Source organism: Pundamilia nyererei, unplaced genomic scaffold, assembly GCF_000239375.1.
Source record: "Pundamilia nyererei isolate P.nyererei 1_Seehausen unplaced genomic scaffold, PunNye1.0 scaffold00477, whole genome shotgun sequence".
Taxonomy (NCBI): Eukaryota; Metazoa; Chordata; class Actinopteri; order Cichliformes; family Cichlidae; genus Pundamilia; species Pundamilia nyererei.
Genome location: NW_005187878.1, coordinates 42,746 through 66,661, shown reverse-complemented (window position 1 = coordinate 66,661; position 23,916 = coordinate 42,746). Strand labels below are relative to the sequence as shown.

Genomic DNA, 23,916 nt, shown 5'->3' with positions numbered 1-23,916 from the left:
GGCAGCTATTCAAAGGCTGTTTTCTTGTATTTGTGTCAGTGTTGATGGTCTACTTGCACATAAACCACTATATTGGACACTGACGTGTCACTTAATGTATGGTGTGTTTCATTGTAATTTTTGTTATTTAACCCTCACCCATGATTTTTTCTGAAGTATTTTTATTCATCTTTTCATCCCTAAAGATGAATTAAAATACCTAAGAAAAAAGATCCTGATTGAGGTTTTCATAATTCATGCATGAAAGTGTTAATTCAACATTTTGTGGCTGTAACTTGTGGGTAGAACTATGAGATGATGCTTTTATGAAGTTTTATAAGTGCATGACTGCAAAACAGCAGTACAAAATTTGCTGTTGTTATACTGGGAAAATTAAACAACAACCTCAAAGCACTTTATATCATAAGGACACTACAATAATATAGAGAAAACCCCCAAAATCAGACGACCTCATTTGAGCAAGCACTTGGTGACAGTGGGAAGGAAAAACTCCCTTTTAGACACCTGCAGCTGTTAGGATTGGTTGTGTCATTGCATGGACTACATCAGATTTATCATATGCTCACTGTAAGTAGATATGTTTTGCCTTGTGAAACCAATAAATGAATAAAATATTATTGGGACAAGTGAACTAAAAGCTTCACTGTATCGGAGTCACTGAAAGTTTCAGTATAATTCAGGAGAGATGACCCAAACAGAGGGAGTACTCTGGGTGTAAAAGCAACTTTCTTACACTTGAAAATGTAAACTAAAAGTTGTCAGGAGACTCGGGTCATCCAACATAAAAAGCATGCAAGCTGAAAAAAATATTGACAAACAATTTTACAAAAACAAAGAAGGCAAGATTTCTTTTTCTTTAAGTAAACTAAAGTTTACGTGAGGAATCAGATGGTGGAGGGGACAGAGCACATGCAAGAGCAATCAAAGGTTGAGACAATGAGAGCAGGGCATATAATTGCAAAGAGCGAAACAAAAAGCAAAGTGCATCTAGAACAAGACGCATCAGAGAATAACGTTGAAAAAGGAAGTGACCAGAGACAAGAGGTCAAAGACAATGGACAAAAAAAAGACAGACTGAGTGAACCTAAGAACATCAGAAACCCAACAAAAGAAACCAACAAAATGAAATCAGAAGCCAAAACTCGAGAAATCCTAAAGAAAAAACATAGAATTTCTTGATGCAAGTCTGAATCATCCTCGCAAGGAAGATCTAGTAAATTGATTGTGTTCTTCGTGATGTGTTTCTTCCACCGAAAACGCCGGGACATCACAGAGTGTTCTCTCACAGGTTGTGGAGTTCCACAGAGCTCAATTATTGATCACCCCTCCAGGTACTCCTGCTTCCACCAACAGTCCAAAGACATGCAGTTAGTGGGGTTATGTTAATCAGTGATCCTAAATTTCCCTTAAGTGTGAATATGAGTGTGAATTGTTGTCTGTCTCTTTGTATTAGGCCTGGGAAGGACTGGTGACCTGTCCAGGGTGTACCCGGCCTCTCGCCCTGTGCTAGGCTCCAGCCACCCCACGACCCCGACAAGAACAAGTGGAAGAGAATGGATGGATGGAAGGATACTTTTTATTTAGGTTTACATTGTAGCATTGTTTGTACAACTGTAGTACAATTTTTATGTTTCAGTTGTGTGAGATGCACACAACTGATAACTTAACACTTCACCCAGTCTGCTTATTGTTTCTGGCACCGAAAAGCCAACATAGTGAGTCTATAATCAATGTGTGACATCACAGTGACTCTTGTGTACTATCTAAAACATGCACACAGTAAGCCTGTTCAGTTTGAATGGTGGTAGGTGAAGCTAAAGAGCACAAAGGGTTAGGCTTCGTGATCTGGGATAAACTGGACCTGGTGGTGTGATGTCCCTGATACTCACAGAAAGGTATTTTACTACAACAAAAACACAACCTGTAAATCATGGACTCCTTAGAGTCCCATTCATTCTGGTCAAGCTCAACAGCGCCCCACTATGGAACAGGAAGTCCACATTAGATGAATTCTACTTAATAAGATAAGATTTTTCTGTCTTATATCTTAAAGAGAAATTTTCTTTGTAATCAACAGTAGTTGGAGAGCAGTTTGTGGGCGGAGCCAGGCAAACGAATGTGTTCAAATGTTCAGGCTGTGTTTCTGACAGATGAAGCGGAACCTGGCGGAGCAGTGGTGGTCATTCAGGCGTCCATCACTGTGAAGGTAAGCACAGTCTTCTTCCCCTCCAAGACCGTGCCCAGTCCAGCTGTCAGGCTGCCCAGGTCTCCATCGCCTGAAAATGCACATTCATCAAGGGGAACACAGGTAAACAGGAGAAAATGTAACAGAAAGTTTTCAGATTTTTAATTGGACCTTGAGTTTTAAATTGCAGGTTAGAGAATATTTTATAAATGCAAGAAATAGTCATTTTCATCCTTGTGTCTCGAGTTAATTGATATTAAGTGGCCGTACACAGTTAATGCAGCATGACAGGAGAAAATAACAGAGAAGTTATATTTTTTGTTACTGAAACAGACCTGCGCTCAATCCTGTATGGTGTCTGGTTCACCCACTCCCACCTCCCAGTTCTGGAGTCAGACAAACCGATCCAGTACAATTGAGGGATTGTATTACGGGTCACAAAGTCCTGGATAAAGAGACAATGACGGCATTTGGAAAAAAACAAACAAAAAATTATTGTTTGTGTGTGTGTGTGTCTCAATTTGTTGTGAGATGTGTTCCTGCTCTTTTGAATATTTGTCTCTGCTAAGACAGAGATAAATATTCAACAGGAGGCCTTTTCCCAGCATATGTTTGCAAATAAGAATTTGTATTTAATGACTAAGCTGTTTAAATAAAAATTACATTGACTCACTACTCCATCTTGTGGTACAATACAATATTGCACAATATTGCAAAAAAGTGTTTCATAGTAGATTATGTGAGGGGTGTGGGCAGGTCTTACCCACTCCTTGTCGTTACGCAGAATGACCAGGTGGGCTTGTTGTGTTTCACACCAGTCTCGGGACCCAGTCCAGGACTGAGAATCACTGCTGAAGAAGTAACAGTTGGACTCAAACACAGTCCAACCCACAGGACAACAACCACCTGCAGTTGAACCTGACAGAGAGAAACAGGTACCACGGATGTGAAATTCAGTCTGCAGATGTGTAAAATGGTAAAATATGGTAAACGCACTGTTGTTGATGATGTGTTCAAGGGAACATTTGATGGCTGCAATATTCTTGGTGAGTGTGTCGATGAGTGCCAGCTGCTTCATGGCCTCCGACACTGATCGCACAGCACAAACAGAAGTTAAACATGATGTTTAGAGTTATCACCAGCAGTAAAATCTACAGCGGGGCAAACAGACCTGAGGTAAGCCGGTCCTTGTTGTTCTCAACAGTAAACTGTAGCTGCTGAACTTGTTTAGCTGTTTCTAGAAAGAAAAAGATTTAGCATGTTAGCATATTTGACACTGTGGCTAGTTCACTGATTAATTTAGAATATCTCAAAAATCCTTCAGATAAGATGTTGTTAAGGAACAGAAGGGCTATGGGAAAACCAAAGTGTCTTAATATGAAATGGAATAGGTGAAAGGCAGCTATTTAAAAGCACCTAGTACTGAGACAGCACTGGCTAACCGGGGCCTCAAGGGAACTGGTAGCTTTGGGGGGTTAGGCCTCGATGGGGTTTGCCTTAGCGAAGACCAATTGGCCTGCTGACCCTCAGAATTACAGACTTTTTTATGTCTGGAACATCACTACAGTCGTAAGGAAGAAACCTGACCTTGTTAAGAAGGTGGAGTGACATTGGTAGTGATGTGTCCTGTGTGCCGAAGCTTCGAAGCATGTGTCGGGTAATCTCGGGGGAGTTTTGATTATTAATCTGATTTCTGTCTTTTAGTTTATTAAAAAGTGAAGCGCCACACACTAGTTTGTGTAGTTATCCAGATGTAGATATAAGCATGATTACACAGTTAAAAATTCTGTCCTGATAGTTTCCACTTTCTCTTTTGTATCAGACTGAGACAATATTTGGGATAAATAACTATAAAAACAATTTATTTATTTAGTTTAGAGGTTTACACATCACATCATTATAATCACAGAGCCTGTTTCACTTGAATCGTCCACTTGATGGCGCAGTAGAGCAAATGAATCATCACAATACTTGGAACCATATTGGACCGTCGACCTGTTGGATGGAAAGCTTCAGTTCATCACCAGGCTTCATCTCACCATCACTAGACCTTGGCCTCACTTCTTTCTAAAGGAAGGATTGTGGAATCACAATCCCAGAAAGTGAAAGTCACCTCTATGAACATTTAGCTCACAGAGGGTAATCCTTTTGAATGTGCGCACTTGTGCAGCAGTTGAGAACACCAAACCTTCTTGGTTAATTTTTGATCGAATCCTACAGTCCTTGTTGGGGACTACATAAATCGCCGTGGTGCCTTTAAAAGCTCATGTGGGTGACATAGTAGACACCTGTAGATTGCAAGCACTACCCAGTCTGATTTGAACCAGACTGGTATTTTGTTATTTCACTTCCGTACCAGGCATCACAAACATCATGTTCAAGGTGGCTCATAAGTGCATATGGTGTTTGAGCGCCATAGGCTAAGGGTCAGTAATTAACTTTGTTGTCATATATTCTGATCTTATGTCTTAGACTGTCAGAGAGAAAAGCAGCACTGTCAAGTGATCACTACGTTCTGGTGACTTGGATTAGATGAATGCTGCTGGTCAGACCCAGTTATCCCAAATGACTGGAAAGACCTGGAGCAGGTCTTGTCTTTAGGGAGCCATAAAATTCTGGATGTTGTGGGTTACACTGCAAATCCGCAAATCTGTTAACTTGGAAAGTCTGACTTATAAAGTCTTTACATATGAACTAACCACATTTAGTTTTCTAATACTATGTGTGACAAAGACATTGACTAACAGGCATTTTACCTTGAGCTTGATGCAGTGAGGTGTTAAATGACTGGATGATGTCACTCATGTTGGAAACTCTCTGATCCACAGACCACAGATATTTCGATGTCTTCGTGTCTGAACACACAAAACGACAGCAAATCAAAATAAGATTTAGCTAAGCTTGTGTTATAGTAACTAAAACAGTGAGCATAGCCTGTAATGGAATAAAAGTGACAGCCTTACAAAGCAGATCAGCATAATGACAAAAAGGTCAGCGGAGTAAAATTAGTCATAAAGAAATCTCTGTTTATGTGTCTGTTTTATACTCACTGGTAACTCCAAGCACTATGATCAGAATCAACAGGATCACAGCAGTCAGACCAGGAAATAACCAGCGTTTGAACCTGGACATCGGTGAGACGAAGTGCGGTGGAGAATCTGACAGACAGAGACAGACATAGTTACTGCTTCACAAGTAGATCTTAAAATCCTAAAATCAAATAAGTTGCCTACTCAAGCTCAAACAGATACCTTTGGTCCAGAGGGCAGTGTTGTCCCAATTATTCTCATAAGGTACGTCAGACATCGCGGCCACCTAGTCTGGTTAAATAAGAAATTTTAAAAAGTAAAGAAATCTGCACAAAAAGATTCTCAAAAAATAGCTATTCTAATCCTATTGCATTAACAGTGTGCTTGGGATCGTTGTCATGCTGAAAAATGAAGTGTTTAATTTTTTCATCTTTCTCAATGATTTGATTTTCAGATACTGTTTATCTGCAGCGCAGTTTTTTGTTGTTTTTTAGACCTGCCACTTCTTTGTCCAGACAGTTTCCTGATTTTCTTAAGTCAAAATTTTCAGGTAATAGTTATTTGGGAATCACCTTGTTGGTGCAAAAATACTTGATTCCAGTCAAACTGTATTATATCAGATAATTTTCATAGATTGAGCCACAAAAATGGGAACTAATGGTGTGTTTCTGCAGCAGGCTGCTGGTAACAAAGTGCCTAAAGATACAGTTTTAAAATTGGTTCGTTCTATAATGACGGTGATGTAGTTGTGGAAGGAGACAATCAAAAGGATCGTTCGATGGTTTGAGATATTTATTCATGAGTGGGTCTTATTGTTCCCATGTGACAAAGACACATCCACTCCACATTTATACCTGCTGTCTGAGTTACAGGGTACACATCTCGTATGCTCCCGTATCCTAACCTCAAACTGGGTTCATTAGACCCTTGTTCTAATTATAGAGGTCAGCAACATTTGTTGAGCCTGAAAATGTGCCCAAAGATGGCAGTTCTTTATGTCCCCATCGGTAAATGCTTGTCTGTCGTGTGTGTGTCCAGCCTGTGTCTATGCTGAAAATGTTAAGGAACTGGACTGACAATGGGTGAAAAAGCAGCCAATGGAAAAAAAAAAGACCTTTAGAAAGCCTGGAGAACTTCTGCTCAAGACCATCTTAAAGTCTTGCTGCTTGGAAGCAAAGTATAAAGAATCAGTTCTGCATTTTAATTTAACCTGTTATAGATTTGAATCTTTATGTTGAAAAGAATCAAACCACAGCAGTTTAAATGTAAACTCTAACTGCATTTATGTATATTTTCAATAAATATACAAAGCTGTGTTTAAAATTACTAAACTGATTCAAAAATCAAACCCAATTCACACTGTTACAAACAAATTAATAATGAAAGAGTTTCTCACCTTTGTTCTGCCTCTGAAGTAGCAGGGATTCTCAGACATAAAGATTGATATTTCCTCCTCTTCCTGCCCTTCATGCAACTAGCTGTGTGAAAACACTCACTCATCATTTTTATGGGTATGTCACAACATTTTGGGGGTCTTAGCTTCGTGTTTATCATCCTATTCGTTAGATTTTAAAGTGAATCAGCCCAAGTTTTACAGAAGTTGCTTTCAAAACTTCCTTTTTAATCAGAAACAGGCAGCCATTCCCTGCCAAAGCGCCACTTTTCAGTTGATACTTCCCTAAAATCAACCAAAACCTACAAAAACTGTATGCAATCTGTGTGACGATAATACCATCATAACATCTGACACTGACACGGCTTTATTCAGATGCTTTAAAAAAGTAAGTTTGTTGCTATAAAGCAGGGGTGTAGATATAGAGACCAAAACTATTTTTTGTAATCAGGCTGTAACAATGTTTATTTCTGCTTTGAACTTGGACATTTGAATGTGAGAGTCTGTGGGTAAGGATGTCCTCCTTTAATGTCCACTAGGTTCGTCCCCTAGGTTGGAGTGGCCAGCATTTCTACTTCAGGACCACAGACTTAGATAAGTTTACAAAATTACCACATCATGGTTAACTGACTCGAAGCATGGTTAAAGGTTACAGTGAAAATACTGTTAAAATATTATTAGATCTTGCTAATTATTTGGCACTGATGAAACACCTTACTGAGATGTTATATGGCCTAGTCCAGCCTTTGATGTGTGTTTTACCCACATGTGCACAATACAGCATGATGACCAAAAGGATGAAAGCAAACTAACAAGAAAAGCAAATGTGCAGCCACAAATGATTAGAAATAGCAAAAAAAATAAAATAATGTCATGTTCTAGCATATGCTTGGTCACAAGGACCCCATTTAGAGTTAGGGGTAGGGTTTGGCTAACATTAACCTCTTTTTACATAATTGTATTTATTCAAATCGTAGGTTTTTTGACTAAAAAGTTCCTCATTAGTATGTAGCTAAAACAAAACCCAACTCCATGACCAAGTGAAAGTCCAACGTTCAAGAAGTCAGAGGTCAGCCCTCAGTGAGGTTGTCATTTAAGAGGGAGGTGGACAGCGGGGCTGAGCAGATCTCACTGGAGCTTCTCGTTCAGCATCTTCATGTCCCGACAGTGCTGTTGTTGTTGTATTTCCAGATGTAGCGTTGGGCGTCAGAGTTGTAGTGCAGGTAATGTTGGAAGATCTCCTCAGATTCTCCTCTGAGCCCACCTGAGGGCATCAGGACGCTCATTAAAGAGCTCATGTGTTGCAATTACAGGTCTCTCTCACTATTGTTTTTCCACAGTCTCAGTTTTAGTCCATGTTTTATTCAGTCTTTAAAGTAAACACCTTGGGAAATTTTCTACAATTTTATAATTTTCTTCTACAGCTCCATATAGCCTCATTAACTCTGGACCTGCTGGAGAGCGCCCCCTGTAGAGCAGTAAGTCCAGAAAGTGGGATATCTTCATTATGTTATAAGTTTTTGCGGTGTAATCTGAGAGCAGATGTGGGCAAAGCCAGGGAAGCAGGTGTGTTCAGGCATTCAGGGTAGGTTTCTGACAGATGAACTGCATCTTGATGGAGCAGTGCACGTCGTTCAGGAGTCCATCATCATAAAGGTGAGCGCAGTCTTCATCTCCGTGCCCGGTCAGGTTGTCCGGCTGCCCGGGTTTCCACCGCCTGGAAAAACACACATACATTACTTGTGTTTGTGAGCAAATTCTATGCAGAAGTGAGCATAATTGTCCTATTCTCATCTCCAGGGTTACAGCAGCTTTTGTCAAAGCTGGCATGGCTCAGTTCTGCACTAAAAGCTGTGCTAACACTGAGTAAAGCCACAGGGAAAATGCTGCTTCTGCTAACATGCTAATTTTGTTTCTACAGTGTCTGACAGGAGGGATTTGCAGCTGGAAACCAGATATAAAATTCCCGCCAACACTGGATCACTTTCTTTTTCAGTCGAGTCAGTCTCTTTAAGGGCAATCTGTGGACATGTGTGCATGTTTTTGTAATTTCCGAAAAACCTATTTGAAAAAAAAAATACTAATAAAAGGCATGAGGTGTCTTTGAGTATGGCCCAAACATTTGGGGAATTAAAGTCAATAAAAAGCAGGATGAAACATGGAAAAAGGAAAAAAGGAAAGTAAGTAAATAAGTAAGGAAGACTTGCAGACTCACAGACTTGCAGTCACAAAGCAGAAAAATAGTAAATGGAAAAAAATAAGTTAAAGAAAAATGGAAAATAATTTTTAAAAAGTTTGGAATGGCTGGTTTGGCTAGTATGATGCCAGTATGGCTTTGTGATTTTCATCCTCTTTCATCTGGAATTGTTTGATTTTGATTCTTTCCATATCATTAATGCAAGACAGAAGAGAGGTCACACATCTTTTTTTTTTTTACAGACCTGGGCTCCACTGTGTACGGCGTCTGGTTCACCCACTCCCAGCGCCCAGTCCTCCAGTCAGACAAACCAATCCAGTAAAAGTGAGGCATGCTCCTGCGGGTCACAAAGTCCTGGACAGAGAGAAGTATAAAGTAATTTTTTGTTATTTAAAATAAAATGCAGGATATTCATAACTTGAAGGTCCTTTGTGTAAATTCCACTTTTACCTCTAGAGGGCAGCATTTAAGCAGTGGATTTGTTAACATTAGCCTTGGTGCAACGTCCTCATGTGACTTTGACTTTTCTCAGTCTTCCATTTTAAATAAAAACTTACTTGCTTAGTTAAAGATGCTTTTGACTGTGTGCACATAAAGTTTTCAAATCTTTTCTTAAGTCCAGAAAATGTCAGACAGTAAATCTTAAACCTCGACTCTTTATCTACGAGTCATTTTGAAGCTCTTTTCTAAGTGTTTCTGTTCTACTTCAGGCCTGCTCACAAAAAAGATAAATAAAATGTTGTCTTTATGGGTGAAAGAGTTAAATTATGTTTTAAAAAGTGTGCCGTGCCCATGACATTGTCCACTGACACCTCTGAGGCTCTGAAGTCTCTGCTGTCTGAATTGTTAAGATGCTGTTAACCAGACACATTTTTACAAACTAGGAAACGTTACCATTCAAATAAAGACTCGTACATTTCATGTTGAATCATGTGACAAGTGTGGCAGGTCTTACCCACTCCTTGTCGTTTTGCAGAATGAGCAGGTGGGCTTGTTGTGTTTCACACCAGTCTCTGGACTCGTTCCAGGATCGAGAATCACCGCTGAAGAAGTAACAGTTGGACTCAAACACAGTCCAACCCACAGGACAACAACCACCTGTAGTTGAACCTGACAGAGAGAAACAGGTACACAGGTGTGAGCGTCAGTCTGCAGATGTGTATTTTCCTGATATAAATATGGTATACACACTGTTGTTGATGACGTGTTCGTGGGAACGTTTGATGGCAGCGATGGTCTTGCTCAGAGAGTCGATGGCTGACAGCTGTTCCGGCGCCTCTGACACTGAACACACAGCACAAACACAGGTTAAACATGATGTTTGGAGTCATCACCAGCAGTATAATCCACAGGGGGGCAGACAAACCTGAGTTAAGCTGGTCCTTGTTGTTCTCAACAGCATACTGGAGCTGCTGAACTTGTTTAGCTGTTTCTAGAAATAAGGAGACTTAACATGTTAGCATGTTTAGCAACTGGAACACTTAAAACGATGAGGTTTGGTTTAGACTTTCACATTGTTAGTGTAAGTCTGCATAAACCCCTTATGAGATAAATATTTTAGTGTCAGGGACCTGGGTCTGATGACCCAGGTGTCCTCTGCAGTTTTGGACTTCTATTACTTGTTATAAGTATATTTGATGTATGGTATGGCTGTCACTGGTTTCCCTGATTGCAGGTATGTGTGTGTGGGTGTGTATATGGGTGTGGGTGCATCTGGTAGGCTGGTTTACGGGCACCATTAGGCCTGGTGGGTGTGCCCTGCCAGGTGGCTGGCCACACCTGAGGAAGATGTTCACACAAACCTGCAGATGATCAAGCCTCTTCGAGGGAGCTACTTAGCAGTGTGGTGGAGCTCTCTCCGATGCTGGATCGTTTTGTGAGACTTCCTGTTAGTTTCCCAGCTGGAAGTCAGTGAGTGTGAGTTTGTCGCAGTGTAGTGTATTTACGGCTCCTTCTGTTATTTTCTCAGGAGAATTGCGGGATGAGAGGGCAGCAAGCACAGGTTACATGAACACTAAGGAGCAGATGCACAGAGCACTGACACTGGATGAAGACACAGCACGGGAGTCTGGGACACACGGGGATTTATTGGTGAATTACTTCACCACCTTGTAAATAAACACTCTGTCTAAACTGAAGAGTTTAACGTTTGAGTTCTACTTCAGGAATGGAGAGGAATTACTTTAAACCTTTAAATCGAGTGGTTTTAAGGAAAACAACAATTAATTTGACACAAAGATATCGAATCTACTCCACTATAAATAAGCAGTGCTTTAATATAAATGTGTCATTTTAATTTAAATAAATAATGTTTGTGGTGGAAGATTTCTTTTCTCATGTATTAATCACATATTTAATCATATCACATTAGTTATAGTAATATCACTTTCTCACTTTACCATAGTAAGAGCACTCCTTTACATGCATGTGGAATGTTAACACAGTGAGGCCATTGTAATGGGAGACGTTAAACAGATAGTGAGACTCCTTCTGCTTATCAGGGATGTAAATCCTTAGGTGCAGGCTAAGCAGAAAACAAGGTCATAATTCTTTCTGTGAGGGAGGAGGTATAGCCCCCCCCCCGTGAGAGGGGCCAACATGTAAGAGTTTGGGGAATGATCTTTGTCTGTGTGTCTGTATATAAGATGTAAGGGCTTTCTCCACATTGCAATGTGTTTATTAAACCCACTTCAAATCAAGCTCACTGGGTGTGTTGCAGGTTATTGTTAAAATTTCCATAACATGTTTCAATATCTAGTTAAAAAAAAACAAAAAAAAAACCTCTGGTGAGACACCAGCTCCACTCCTGGACTCAGATCCAGGACTTACATTTTGCATTGGGTAGCTCATTTATACAAACTGACCTTCATTTAGTTTACATTCACGGATGCTTTTGTCTCCACGCTGCCGCATTGTTCTGATTTTTTTTTTTTTGTTTGTTTACATTGTCCACCTCTACTAGATAGCTGTAACTGTCATGATAGGCTGTGTGGCAGGCAGGCCGGAAAGGTAGTGATGGGACGTTCTGTATCGAGGCTTCGAAGCTTGTGTTGAGTAATGGAGGGGGCGTTTCCACGATGCGCGTATCGAGGCTTGCTTCATTTATGGGAGGAGCTGAAAATGATGACGTCCGAAGCCTCGCTGTACCACGTGACTGGTTCATGAAGTGGTTCGAACTTTACCGCGAGCTATGACAGCGATATAAACCCCTCAGACTTCATTCAAAATGTGGGTGTTTGATGGAGAGTTGCGGTTAGTGAGAGTTTGGAGGTTTATGAGAGTGAGGAGAGAAAGTCAGGAGAGAATGGAGCCAGCTAAGAAGAGGAGGCTGTCCTCCCCTGTGTGGGAACATTTTGATCTTATTCCTCCCAACAAGGTATGTAAATTTCTACAGAAGATGTATTTTCATAATACTGATGGTGCAATACAATTTATGTTGAGCTGTCTTGACTTTTGTACAAGGTGAAGTGTTTGCTATGTGCCAGGGAGCTGGGATATAACAACAACACCTCATCCATGCTTAGGCACTACAGAGCTTTGCATGAGAATAAGGAGAACACCGATTGTGGAGCAAGACCAGGTGAGCCATCAAATGCCATGATAATACAGCATGCAGTAATGTTACTAAATGATATAACAATATTATACAACTGTAATGAGTTACGTGTGTGATATTTATATTTGTGCTTTATCTTTATTGTCTTTCCTCAGGAGAACAATCTCAAATAGATGAAGACCTGGTCAGCATAGTGATTGAGGACTCCCAGCCATTTAGCATTGTGGAGGACAAAGGATTCAAAAGATTTGTTGAATCATTAAATCCTAGCTATGTTCTCCCCACTAAAAAGGTCGTAAAAGCAGTGAAAATTTAGTTTTTACAGAATAAAATGTGAACAGGCAGGACTGAGGCTCAAAGCCTCAGTGTGTAGCTGTCCATACCTCAACGTTACAAAAGCACAACCACTGTCCACACCCCACTACACCTCACCTCACAGTAAATGATCATTTTCCATACTGCCAGTATAAATATACACAGTATACTGCCATCACTACAATATACATGTTTCACACACTCCTTTTGTTGTTGACATTTACAGGCTGTGTGCAAAAGGCCACACTCTTCAAATTCATGCCAACTAATATTTTTACGTCCAGTAGGTGTCCTGCTACAGCAAATGAAGCTTCAAGACGCTTTGCACTGGAGTGAACCAATTGGATGAAAAGCTTCAGTGCTTCATGAAGCTTCATCTGCCCATCACTACAGAAAGGTGGACCCAAGAGCAGGACTCAGAACCGGCAGGTTAAACTTAAAGCACAGCTTTGTTACTCGGAAAAAAACTCCACATAAATAAAACTCTGAACATAGGAACTGGAACTGAGCAACTAAACAGAAGTAGAAGGCAAACACACAGCATACACAGGGCTTAAATACACAGTGGAGTAATCAGGGAATAGGAGACAGGAGGGAGACACAGCTGGGAGAAATTAGGGCTAACGTGACAGGGGGAAGTAAAATGGACACTGACATAAGATATGGACCTTCAAAGTATGACAGGAAACAAGAAACAAATCACATCGAGACGCAGACTTGACACAAAACCTAAAAACTAAACTCATAACCAGGACCAAACTGAAACCTAGAATAATAATAATCAAAACAGCACAACTAAAGAATCAGAACATAAATCATAACACAGAAGAACAGAAGACTACCAAAACACAAGAAACTGAAAATGCTGGGTCAAAATGACCCAGAACTGGGACAATAACTAGTTATGCTGTGGATCTAAACACCTTTAAGTTTGACGTATAAAATCTATGTAAGCTAACCACATTCAGATTTAAGTGTAGCAGAGTAATGTGCTGAAACTGTGTCCTGTTTTTGTTTTGTTTTTTATTTTTTGAGTGTTCTCCAAAAAGATGTTAAGTAACAGGTGTGCTACCTTGAGTGTGATGCAGTGAGGCGTTCAGTGATTGGACGATCTTACTGAGGTTGGAAACTGTCTGCTCCAAAGTCCCCAGACGATTTGACATCTTCCTGTCTGAAAAAAAGAGATGGTCAACTGTACACATCCCCAAAAAGAGGAAATTCTTCTAGTATAGCAAACTAAACACTCTATAATACAATAAAATAGTGTAATAAAGAAATTTGCTCAACAAAATAAGACAAAATAAAAAATGTTCAGTAAAGCAAAATCATTAAAAGAACAAAATGAAACAAAACTAGAGATGATAAAATAAAAAGCTGATTTTAAAAACTGGCTCTATTACATAATGTAGATTCAATATAACAAAAACTGTAAATCAAATGACTTTTATCTTTCTATGGCTGAAAATTTTATTTATTTAATAATAGTTTAATTTCAAGATGATGTCATGTAAATATCTATTGTGTGATTAGAGTTTAGTTATCATTTGTTTTATCTTTATGTCATGTTGAAGGATCAAAAATTATTTTCAATTACAAGAAAATTCTGTAAACGATCTTTGCAGTCACAGTGATTTAGCTACTAACGTACTCTGCTTATGCTGATTCTAATAATCATTTCCACATACAAGAAAAAGTTTGTAAGTGTTTAGAATACATATGAAGTGGAAAGCTGAGATGGTGAGTGTGCAGGGGAGGGATCATTGATATTGGACATAAAGGAAAAGAGAAAGACCTCGAAGGATGTTTATGGATGTAGAGGTGGGATTTAGCATGTGGATTTGGACCCCAAATGCAGACCTAGACATGAACGGCTCAAGATGGTGGCACGTACGCACATATGCAGTGGCACAGTGCTTCCAACTACTGTGCACCTTTTTGTGTTTTTCTATTTATATTTTATTCCAACACAGTTGATGTGGGACACCCAGAATTTAGTTGTACATTAAAAAGGACAAAAGACTACTCTATTCTATTTCAGAGGCAGACTGAAAACGCAGAGCTTACTTATAATATTGTGCAGTGATGAGAATAACGGCGTTACAAGTAACAGCGTAACTAACGGTGTTATTTTTTTCAGTAACGAGCAATCTAACTAATTACTATTCCTATCGTTACAACGGCGTTACAGTTACTAACAAGGAAATGCCGTTTGTTACTATTTTTCAACAAACAGACGGTTGAAGCTGCGCTCAGCTTACCGCATCTTATATCAGTTGCACAGAAGTGGCTGTAAGTAATCTGGACGCTACACCTTTAAACAGCTGCGCGCTCCCGCGGACGGTGATCACGATCACTGTCTAGCACAACACCTGGAGCTAAGGGGGCAAAACAATCGCATGAGTGCTGCTGTTTGACTGAGGAAGAATAAAGTAGTCGTGGTAAGACAATCACATGACCACTTAAAGACAAAGCAACAAGGTGATAGATACCAGTTTATAAATTGTGTTGATAGGCCACGTAAAACCAGAGTCATTGTAGCACTCTCGTGTGATGCAACAAGTCAATAATCACACGTTTACTTTCTAAGGACAGCGCTAACAAGCACTCTGCTTATGAGCAAAAAATAAAATAAAAACAACAAAAAAAACCCAGGAGGTTTTAGGAGTGACGGCGAGAGAGAGAGAGAGAGAGAGAGAGAGCAGAAAGAGAGAGAGAGAGAGAGAGGGAGAGAGCAGAAAGAGAGAGAGAGAGTTTTGAGACGTGAGAGATTTGTGACGTTTAGCGTGTTTGGAGTGTGTAGTTAATGTGTTGTCTTGTGTAGTTAGTGTGTAGTGTTGTGGATAGTTTTGTGTTGTGTGTCAGAACAATGAGGCGACTGCTGTCTCCAGGTAGAAACAGGAGTGACACACCTGCTGCTGTCAGACCTGCAGGTATCATCCTGTGATGTTCTCCTTTATAGTGGACAGAAATTGTGTTTTTGGAGTTTCACAAATAATTTGTGGCATCTTATTGAAGAACAGCTGATTGTTCTGTAAATAGTTTGAAATGGTTATTTAAAAAAATCAAGGTAAAAGTTAAATGGATGCAAATAACTTTGTTTGCAAAACTTGTGCATAGGATTTTAAAATTGACAATTTATATTTGCATTTAAAGTTATTAAATATGATCATTAAACATGTTTGTGGTTGTTACTGTAAAAAATATAACATTTTCTACTTTGATCTTATGTTTTTTGTCTGATTTTAGACCAATTGTGTTAATACAGTATGTCAAAATGAAAACATAACTGTAAATTCAGACACGTGAGGTTGTGCTGAAAAGAATGACACCAAACAAGGCAAAGTAAATAGTCTTTAAAATGTGGAGGGAAAATCAAAAGTAGTAAAAATGGCCAATTATACCCTGGACCCCAGAGGGTTAAACAGTTTTTTTTAAGTAACGCAATAGTTACTTTTCAAGTAATTAATTGCTTTTAGAATCTTGTAACTCAGTTACTAACTTGAATAAGTAACAGTGGTCACCACATTTAACCTAAACTAGAATGTGTGTGTGTGTGTGTGTGTGTGTGTGTGTGTGTGTGTGTGTGTGTGTGTGTGTGTGTGTGTGTGTGCACGCACTTACTGGTACTTCCCATCACTATGATCAGAATCAGCAGGACCACAACGATCAGACCAGGAAACAGCCACCGTCTGAACCTGGATGCAGATGAGGGTGCTGGACTGTCTGCTTGACAGACGCTCAGTTATTACAGATGCACGCTACAACCAAGACATTCCCAACTTAAATGAAACGGATACCTGTGAGAGAGAGCGTCGTCTGGTCCCAGTAATTCTCATAATATGATTCCTCCATTCTGCTCACCTCTTACTGTGGTTAAAATAGAGTCAGTCAAGTTACAGTACCTTTGGAGAGACGAACAAAAGTCTCAAAAACTACCCGGTGATGCCTCCCTTTATTACTTTCAAGTTAAACCGTAAAGTTATTTTAAACGTATTAAATATAAATTGGATCAAAGTAGTTTAAATGAATACACCTGTAGCTGGATTTATGTAGATATTCAGTATATAAATACACCTATGCTAATCTCAACAAAATCAAACAAAATCAAATTGTTCTTTCTACCAAACTCACTTAAATATCAAAGCTAATTCAAACTAATAATGGAGAAAGAATAAAGTGCTCCTCACCTCTGCTCTGCCTGTGAAGAATCAGCTGGGAAGCATCAGATAAAAGTTTACATCACCTCCTCCCTCCCACCCACCAAGTATGAAACTATGTGCAAGTACCCGTTTTATTAAGCGCATCATAATTATTTTTGAGGATTTAGCTCCTGGTCTCACATCCTATTTTAGTATTTTCTGTAAAATGAGCCTCAGAATTTCCCTTTTGTTCAGAAACATTTTCTCCCAGGGAGGGAAGCATTCCTCGGTTTGAACTTCCCTAAAATCAACCACAGTGTTCACAAATTCAAACTATGTGTAAATGCAAGATCACAAACAAACACAGACATGTGGTCTTAAACTTTAACACAAGATAACCATAAACACAAAGCTCGAGCTGCTCAGGACACAGAGTTCATCTAATTGAAACCTTAAACTGTGGAAAACCACCTGGATCTGTTTTTCTATGACATTAATTCATAAACACATTAACATTCACCAGGTTTTAGGGGATGGTCTCAAGTACAATTTTAGTCACATGTTTGCATTAAACATAATGTTCCAACAGCAGCAAACAGGCCACACTACCATTAATGGAAACTTTAAGTATTAATACAATTTAAACAGGTGAATTTAGATTATAATTTAAATCTGAACAAAAGTAAAGGACCTATAACAGAGCCCTGTGGAACTCCATGACCTGTAAGAAAACACTCTGTGACACCCCATTCTGGGTTTTGTTACTCACAGTGTTCACAGATGGTTATGCCATCCAGAGATATGCCAACTAGAGGCTAAAAAGCTTCAGGTCTGACTTTTACAGGCTTGTTGTACATCTATACATGTGTTTTACTGACGTTGCTATTAATATATATCTCATTCTACCTGAAATCTATTATTTGTAAAGGTTGTAAACAAGTTAATTTCACCTGAAGACTTGAATATTTTAACACGGGAGTCTATGGGGCCTGACTCACTGGAGTGGACACTGAAGGAATTGCAAATGAATTAGGTTTAAACCAGGGGTGGCCAACATTTTCTCTTCATATTCATCTCGTCATATTTAAAGATGTTTAAAGATGTGACGGGCTGAACTGATAGATGTAAAAGAAGATGTAAAATTAAGTTAAATGCAAGGAAACAACATATAGACAGATAGACCAAACAGAGTTTGGCTCTGGATCAGCCTCTTGATGCACAAAATTTGCCAACTGCTTAGCTCAGTTAGCCATCAGGGGCCTCAGCTGACCCTAACTGAGTCTCCAGTGACTTTGTGGGAGTCCATCTGTGCTAATGTGCAGCTCAGATTGGCCTTTAAAGACAATTTACGGTCTCTCTTTGGTGAAAACTTTCATCAAACGACAGTTAGAAAAGGCACCTGTTAGCACAGCTTTAATAAAATAACTGTTATGTTCTAGTCCACAGTTCAGGGTCAGAGGTCAGCCCTCAGTGAGGTCATCGTTGTAGTGGAGGAGGATGGCGGGGGTGAATGAGTCTCGGTCCAGACGCAGCTGTTCGAGCTCGAGGTCATTGTCTGGGACATTGTTCTCACTCAGCGTCTTGTTCATGTCCAGGACGGCGCCGTTGTATTTCCAGGTGTAGCTGCGGGCATGCGAGTTGTATCGCAGGTAGCGCTGCAGGATCTCGTTCAGAGTCTCCTCTGAGCACACCTGAGGGCATCAGGACACACACTGTGTTTGTAGCTAAACGTCTTTGTGACCGTTAACCACATCATGAAGGCGCAGTTACCCAAAGTGCATCTGGCTGACGTGATGTGCTCACCTCCATCCGCTGCTCCTGTGACGTCAGCGTGTTGACGATTCGTATCCACCTGGTTTTAGCGGACAGCAGCCCCACCTCGTATCGGCTATCTCTCCACCACGGCTGTCCAATGTCGCTGTCCCAGTCGGAGCGCGGACCGTTGGGGGGAATGTGCAGGAAACGCCCTCTGGAGGTGTAGTACGCCACACAGCAGGTCAGAGGGTCGACGTACTTCAGGATCTGAGGACAGGTGGGAAATTAATTTACTATCTTTTACATTGACAGCACAGGAGCATAAAACCACCAGATGCTGTTTCAGGTTTCAGGTCTGAGGCGGGCCACTGCCCACAGACTCCAGATCAGAGAACTGAAATGTCCTCATGAAGTAAAAGCAAAACCTGCTGGAGAAAACAGTGAAGTGTGTTTACTTTAACTGTCCAAGTACAAAGCAACAGAAAATGTTGTCTGGTTATCTTTAGCTGAACTGTGATAAGAATTTTTATTTCTCTATATTTTCTATACGAGAAAATGATGTGACCTGGAAACTGATTCTGACCACTCACACAAGCCTAGAGAGCAGTCTGCACTCCCATGGAAACCACAGGTCTCTAGGAAAAAGTGTTTTTTTCCTGAAAGTTGCTCGAGGTTGGAAGGATTTGGGCTGACTGAGCCTCGAGGCCTGTGTGACTTGGGCTTAAACCTGAAGTGAAGCTTCCTGTAGAGGAGATTAAACAACAGTATCTCAATTTTCTCCAAATCAGAACTCAGTAGCAGGCGAGTACATTCAGGTGAAAACACTCTTCAGCAGGATTAGGAATGCACGACTATTACTCAAGCTGCCCTTAATGTAGGAGATGACTGAGTGTGACTGTGGCTCAGGAGGATGTTTGATTCCAGCATGCTGTAATGCCCTTCAGCAAGACACTGATCCCCTGAACGGTCCCAGAAGCATCCATACAAGCAGTGAGAAAGTGCTTAAAGTTGAAAGATGAAGTAAAATCTAAGACATAAATGTAGCTTAAGTAGTAAAAATGAACTCTTGGGTCTGTGCTACAGTAGAAAAGCTCTACACAGTCTAACACCAGTCCACGTAAGTTTGATCGGCACTCACGTCTTCAGTTTTGGGGTCAAACCAGCTGCTGATGTCCTTCCCTGCAAACTCCATGATGGGCAACAGCAGAACATCACCTGCAGACAGAAACACATGTTACCCTCATAAACACCATCTTTCTTAATACTCTCCACCTGAGAACTCCCACAGTGGTGTATGATTTTAACCCACTCACATTTTAAGAAAGCTGTAGGAGAAAATACTACACAGATGTTTACTTATACTCTTTCAAATTAACATTACAAAGGCTTTCAAACAGCAACAAAACAAGCTGATCATAGAGTCTAAAGCAGGGCTGCCCAATCCCGGTCCTCGAGAGCTACTATCCTGCAGCTTTTAGATGCATCCCTACTCCAACACAGCTGAATCAAATGGTTTGATTACCTCTTCAGCATGCCATCATGTTTGGCGAAGGCCTGATAACAAGCCATTCATTTGATTCGGGTGTGTGGGAACAAGGATGCATCTAAAAGCTGCAGGACGGTAGCTCTCGAGGACCGGGATTGGGCACCCCTGGTCTAAAGCATGAAGCCAGTGTTGATGGAACAAAAACTGCAGTTCCTCTAATGTCCACTTGAGGCTCCAGCAGCGAGTCAACTTTAAGGAAAGATTATTTTAAAGTGTGATTGTTTTCAAAATAAAAGTGTCCAATTAGTAATTGGAAGGTAATGTTAGGTGAGGTAAGGTAATGAATGTTATGAAATCTCACATTTTCAAAATAAAACCTAGAGTTAGTTAAATGAATTCATCATTTTCAAAATAAAAGTGTATTAGATAGGGGATGGTAACAGGATGCTATGAAATCTCTGAATTTCAAACTAAAATTCCACCTTTAGTTATAGGAATGCATCAAAATGCTTAAAAGTGTAATTTTTTCAGAGTAAAACTGTCCGATCAGTTATTAGAGGAAACAGGATGCCTTGAAATATTAAGATTAACTTCCACACAAAGTTAATTCATCCAAGTGGTTTAAAAATTCTCTTTCAAACTATTTGGGTCATTTACCCACCTTCAGCTTTTTCAGCTAATCTAATTTATTTATTTATACATATAATTTTAACAGTAGCTGATCTAGTTCATCTTTAGATGTTACAGTCAATCATTAGTTGTGTCTTTAAAATATTACAAGCAAAACCAGTTGTTGTTTTTTTTAATCGGTCTTTGACACTTCAGTGCAGAAATGCCTGAAATGACCACCAGAGGGCAGAAGAAGAAGAAGAAGAAGAAGAAGAAGAAGAACAACAACAACAACAATATGCAGCAAGCACCATCTTTTGCATACAGTCTATGGATTAAATCAATGAACTGAGTGGGAAAACTGTGATCCACGTTTTCAGGGATTATTTTTTATTTTTTTTTCCCTTTGTTGTCATTTTGTGTCTTTGTACTCTGCGAGTCTTCATGTCGGACACACAAGTCTCACACACACAGTGCAACTCCTTCTGGTTGCTCGCTGTGTGGATTAGCAGCAGGAGCAGACACTTCCGGAAACTCGTTTTCCTGTTGTGTAACTAAAGAGTCAAAAACAGGAATCACTCTCACTGACGCTGACTTCTCACAGAGGCACTTTGTGCTTTTCAGCCTGCCCTGTCTTCAACTGGTGACGCAGTAATCTACCTGCTGCGGTTCACCTTTGTATTGGCTCATCAGCGGGCTCAGGTCGTACACTTTGCCCAGAAACGACACCCACAGGTCCTCCGCCGTGTTGTGAGCCGCCACCTCCGAGGGAGTGAAGTACCTGGGCCGTCCCATCACCAGCAGGCGGGTAGCTGTGTCCAAATCACGGAGAAACGCGGAAAAACAGCCCCGGTTCAGGTTTCACCGTCTCCATGGAGCGCTGTTGACACGCTGCCATGGCAAGAGACGCCGAGGGCGGGGCTTCTGTTCATTGAAATACACGTGTTTATCTCGAGATCTAAAAATGACCTGAATCGATGAAATCAATAAAGATAGGGATGGTTTTATTTTCTAAACATTAATAAATTAATTAAAATTAATCAATTAAGTGTATGTATTTGTTAGAATCATTACTCTCCGGACAGTAATATATATATGAAAATTTTCAACTCTACCCACCTGTAAATATCACCATGTTGTCTCATCCCGCAGCGAATTAAAATAATGACCCAGGAAACATCAATTTTAAAATAATCAAATGTATCTGACTGATCAAATGATTATCAGAATGATTTGATCAATAATACTGTTTTTTTTCTTAAGGTGTCCTTAATACTCAGTAGTTGTTCATCCAGCATCTGCACCAGCCTCTATGCTTCTTTAACGTTTTTATTTTGAAGGATTCAGAATGGCTCTGTTTCCTCTTATTGTTTAGTGCAGTGTAGAGACCAAGCAGATCCATAAGAGTATTTACTCCTTTAATTAGACATTATAAGCATTTGGTCCTTTACTTCAAGAAATTTTCTCTAACTGGACCTTTTTAAATGCTAGCTGAATACCACTCATGCCATTTTATTACAAATGAAGGACTGGTTCTGTGCTTTGTTGTTCTGTTTTTGCACATTTCTGTCCAGTTTGAATGTGTTTGATCAGGCGCTTCTTTCTTGGCCAGCACCCCTGGTGGTGTAAAACTCACTTGACTGTGGCCTAGCTTTTTTCCTCTCAAAGTTTGGGTCTTTTCCAGGCCTTGGCAAAGTGATTACACATCCAAATAACGCGTCAGAGCAGGTGAGCTTGGAATGTGGAGTTGTATAGGAATGGCTCCATTTCTCTCTCTCCAAGAGATTTTCCTAACTTCTTTAAATTTAAAAATTTCCTTCTGAGATCTTTACTGTCATCACATCACGGATCCGCATACATAATTGAGCAGCTATTCCCAACCATGAACTATGATAAAAACAAAAACCACTCACGCCTCACAGACGACAGCTCACAGTCCTGCGTAAAGATGAAAGTGACTTCGTACAGCCCCGGTCTGCAGACGCTGGGCGCAGAGGTTCAGGAGCAGAAGTCCCATTGTAAACAAACCACGGCAGACCCGACGATGTTTGCTGTACACATGCAGCTGGCTTCAGCTTTCTGGCACACAGCCCGACACACAACATCAGAGAGAGCACAGACTATAAGGCGGTGTGGCTCAGGCGCAACCACCTCTCCTGCAGCAGCACTGCAGGCCACGCCCCGCCATACAGGTACCAGGTAACCAGGTAAAATGCAGAGATTTTGTGAATATTTATTATTCATTTTTTAGGAGCGTAGTGTTTTTTCCAATTATTTTTAAAATTCAGGATAAGGCTCTACATGCTCCGAAAGCCCAAATGCGATATAAGGATCAGTTTTTGTTTGCTACATGGATAATTTAAGTTCAGCTTTCTAATTGATTTAAATTGATTTTTTTGTTATAAATGTATATATATATATATATATATATATATATAGAAAGACAGAGAGAGTGAGATAAATGAATATGACCTGAAAGAACATGCTCTGCAAGGGTTAAAAAAAAAAGGAGATTCTTATGAATGTATCATAAACAGAGATAAAATGCTGTATGACAATGGATTACTTCTAATATTTCATTAAATATAACTGCCATATTTTCCTCTGGTTTTGTTTCCGTCATTGTGTGGATTGCTGCATGCATGAAAAATTAGAATATTTCTGCATGAACTGTTCAGTATCAACATGTTGAACTGGGTATACTCTGGCATATCTATCTCATAATCCCTCTCCCTCTGTGCTTGCTGCCATACGACAATACTAAGCCCACCCAACAATGCTGAAGGATTAGCTCTCTGCCCTTTTCTTTGGGCTCTAAGGGAAACAGAGAGGAAAAAGCAGGGTATAGAAAGAGAAAAGGCAAGTTGCGGGAGCACCAATGTAGAGACGGAGCGTGGGTTTGGGTGCGAAGCGGGCTTGAAAAGGGGAAGAGACAAACAGCTCGAGAACAGATGAATGATATTTGATAGCTTTGGCTGGTTGCGTTTCTGAGACCATTGTGCAAAATCCCTGGGAGATCGCTTCCACACAAGATAGGGGAGACAATTCAGGACTGACAATGACACCAGAGTATAAATCATCTCTGGTGAGTCAAAGATGGCATACAGTGTCAGAGGGAGCAGCTGTGTGTGTGTGTCTAACACGTGGCTGAATGCATGATATGTGAGGTGAGACAATGTGTGTAGTGAGAACTAAGCGTGTCTGAATGTGTGTGTGTGTGTGTGTGTGTGTGTGTGTGTGTGTGTGTGTGTG

General features: G+C 40.2%; 3 protein-coding genes across 6 annotated transcripts; all 3 read right to left on the bottom strand.

Moving 5' to 3' along the window:
- Positions 1-1,557: 1,557 nt before the first annotated feature.
- LOC102199164 (C-type lectin domain family 10 member A-like) lies at positions 1,558-6,724 on the bottom strand. 2 transcript variants are annotated; one of them, XM_005753910.1, is made up of 9 exons: positions 6,611-6,724; positions 5,437-5,500; positions 5,236-5,343; positions 4,942-5,040; positions 3,357-3,422; positions 3,182-3,274; positions 2,949-3,103; positions 2,521-2,630; positions 1,558-2,276 (listed from the first exon to the last, which is right to left on the bottom strand). In XM_005753910.1, exons 1-9 carry the CDS (start codon positions 6,647-6,649, stop codon positions 2,123-2,125), a joined length of 888 nt encoding a protein of 295 aa, XP_005753967.1. In that variant the 5' UTR covers positions 6,650-6,724; the 3' UTR covers positions 1,558-2,122. The 2 variants fall into 2 exon arrangements, with proteins under 2 accessions (XP_005753967.1, XP_005753968.1); XM_005753911.1 differs by having other exon boundaries at positions 5,437-5,505; positions 6,611-6,675.
- A 329-nt stretch (positions 6,725-7,053) lies between these two features.
- Positions 7,054-16,969, bottom strand: LOC102199643 (asialoglycoprotein receptor 1-like). Of its 3 annotated transcripts, none has more exons than XM_005753912.1 (9): positions 16,863-16,969; positions 16,473-16,542; positions 16,297-16,398; positions 13,748-13,846; positions 10,171-10,236; positions 9,996-10,088; positions 9,760-9,914; positions 9,049-9,158; positions 7,054-8,324 (listed from the first exon to the last, which is right to left on the bottom strand). In XM_005753912.1, exons 2-9 carry the CDS (start codon positions 16,525-16,527, stop codon positions 8,180-8,182), a joined length of 825 nt encoding a protein of 274 aa, XP_005753969.1. In that variant the 5' UTR covers positions 16,528-16,542; positions 16,863-16,969; the 3' UTR covers positions 7,054-8,179. The 3 variants fall into 3 exon arrangements, with proteins under 3 accessions (XP_005753969.1, XP_005753970.1, XP_013771593.1); XM_005753913.1 differs by having other exon boundaries at positions 13,793-13,846; XM_013916139.1 differs by lacking the exon at positions 16,863-16,969 and having other exon boundaries at positions 16,473-16,573.
- A 215-nt stretch (positions 16,970-17,184) lies between these two features.
- Positions 17,185-21,667, bottom strand: cyb5d1 (cytochrome b5 domain containing 1). Its single transcript, XM_005753908.1, has 4 exons — positions 21,339-21,667; positions 19,708-19,784; positions 18,618-18,836; positions 17,185-18,505 (listed from the first exon to the last, which is right to left on the bottom strand). Exons 1-4 carry the CDS (start codon positions 21,457-21,459, stop codon positions 18,275-18,277), a joined length of 648 nt encoding a protein of 215 aa, XP_005753965.1. The 5' UTR covers positions 21,460-21,667; the 3' UTR covers positions 17,185-18,274.
- Positions 21,668-23,916: the final 2,249 nt, after the last annotated feature.

What these genes read in the sequence shown, in the direction of transcription:
- LOC102199643 (XM_005753912.1), bottom strand. Translation starts at nt 16,527, where the DNA reads ATGGAGGAATCATATTATGAGAATTACTGGGACCAGACGACGCTCTCT. An exon ending in CGAACACGTCATCAACAACA is followed by an intron (nt 9,915 to 9,995) that starts GTGTGTATACCA and finishes TCTCTCTGTCAG; the next exon opens with GTTCAACTACAGGTGGTTGT. An exon ending in TGCAAAACGACAAGGAGTGG is followed by an intron (nt 9,159 to 9,759) that starts GTAAGACCTGCC and finishes CTCTCTGTCCAG; the next exon opens with GACTTTGTGACCCGCAGGAG.
- cyb5d1 (XM_005753908.1), bottom strand. Translation starts at nt 21,459, where the DNA reads ATGGGACGGCCCAGGTACTTCACTCCCTCGGAGGTGGCGGCTCACAAC. An exon ending in GCTGATGAGCCAATACAAAG is followed by an intron (nt 19,785 to 21,338) that starts GTGAACCGCAGC and finishes TTCTGTCTGCAG; the next exon opens with GTGATGTTCTGCTGTTGCCC. An exon ending in TTGACCCCAAAACTGAAGAC is followed by an intron (nt 18,837 to 19,707) that starts GTGAGTGCCGAT and finishes ACCTGTCCTCAG; the next exon opens with ATCCTGAAGTACGTCGACCC.
- LOC102199164 (XM_005753910.1), bottom strand. Translation starts at nt 6,649, where the DNA reads ATGTCTGAGAATCCCTGCTACTTCAGAGGCAGAACAAAG. An exon ending in CATAGTGCTTGGAGTTACCA is followed by an intron (nt 5,041 to 5,235) that starts GTGAGTATAAAA and finishes TTGTGTGTTCAG; the next exon opens with ACACGAAGACATCGAAATAT. An exon ending in CAAGGACCGGCTTACCTCAG is followed by an intron (nt 3,275 to 3,356) that starts GTCTGTTTGCCC and finishes CTGTGCGATCAG; the next exon opens with TGTCGGAGGCCATGAAGCAG.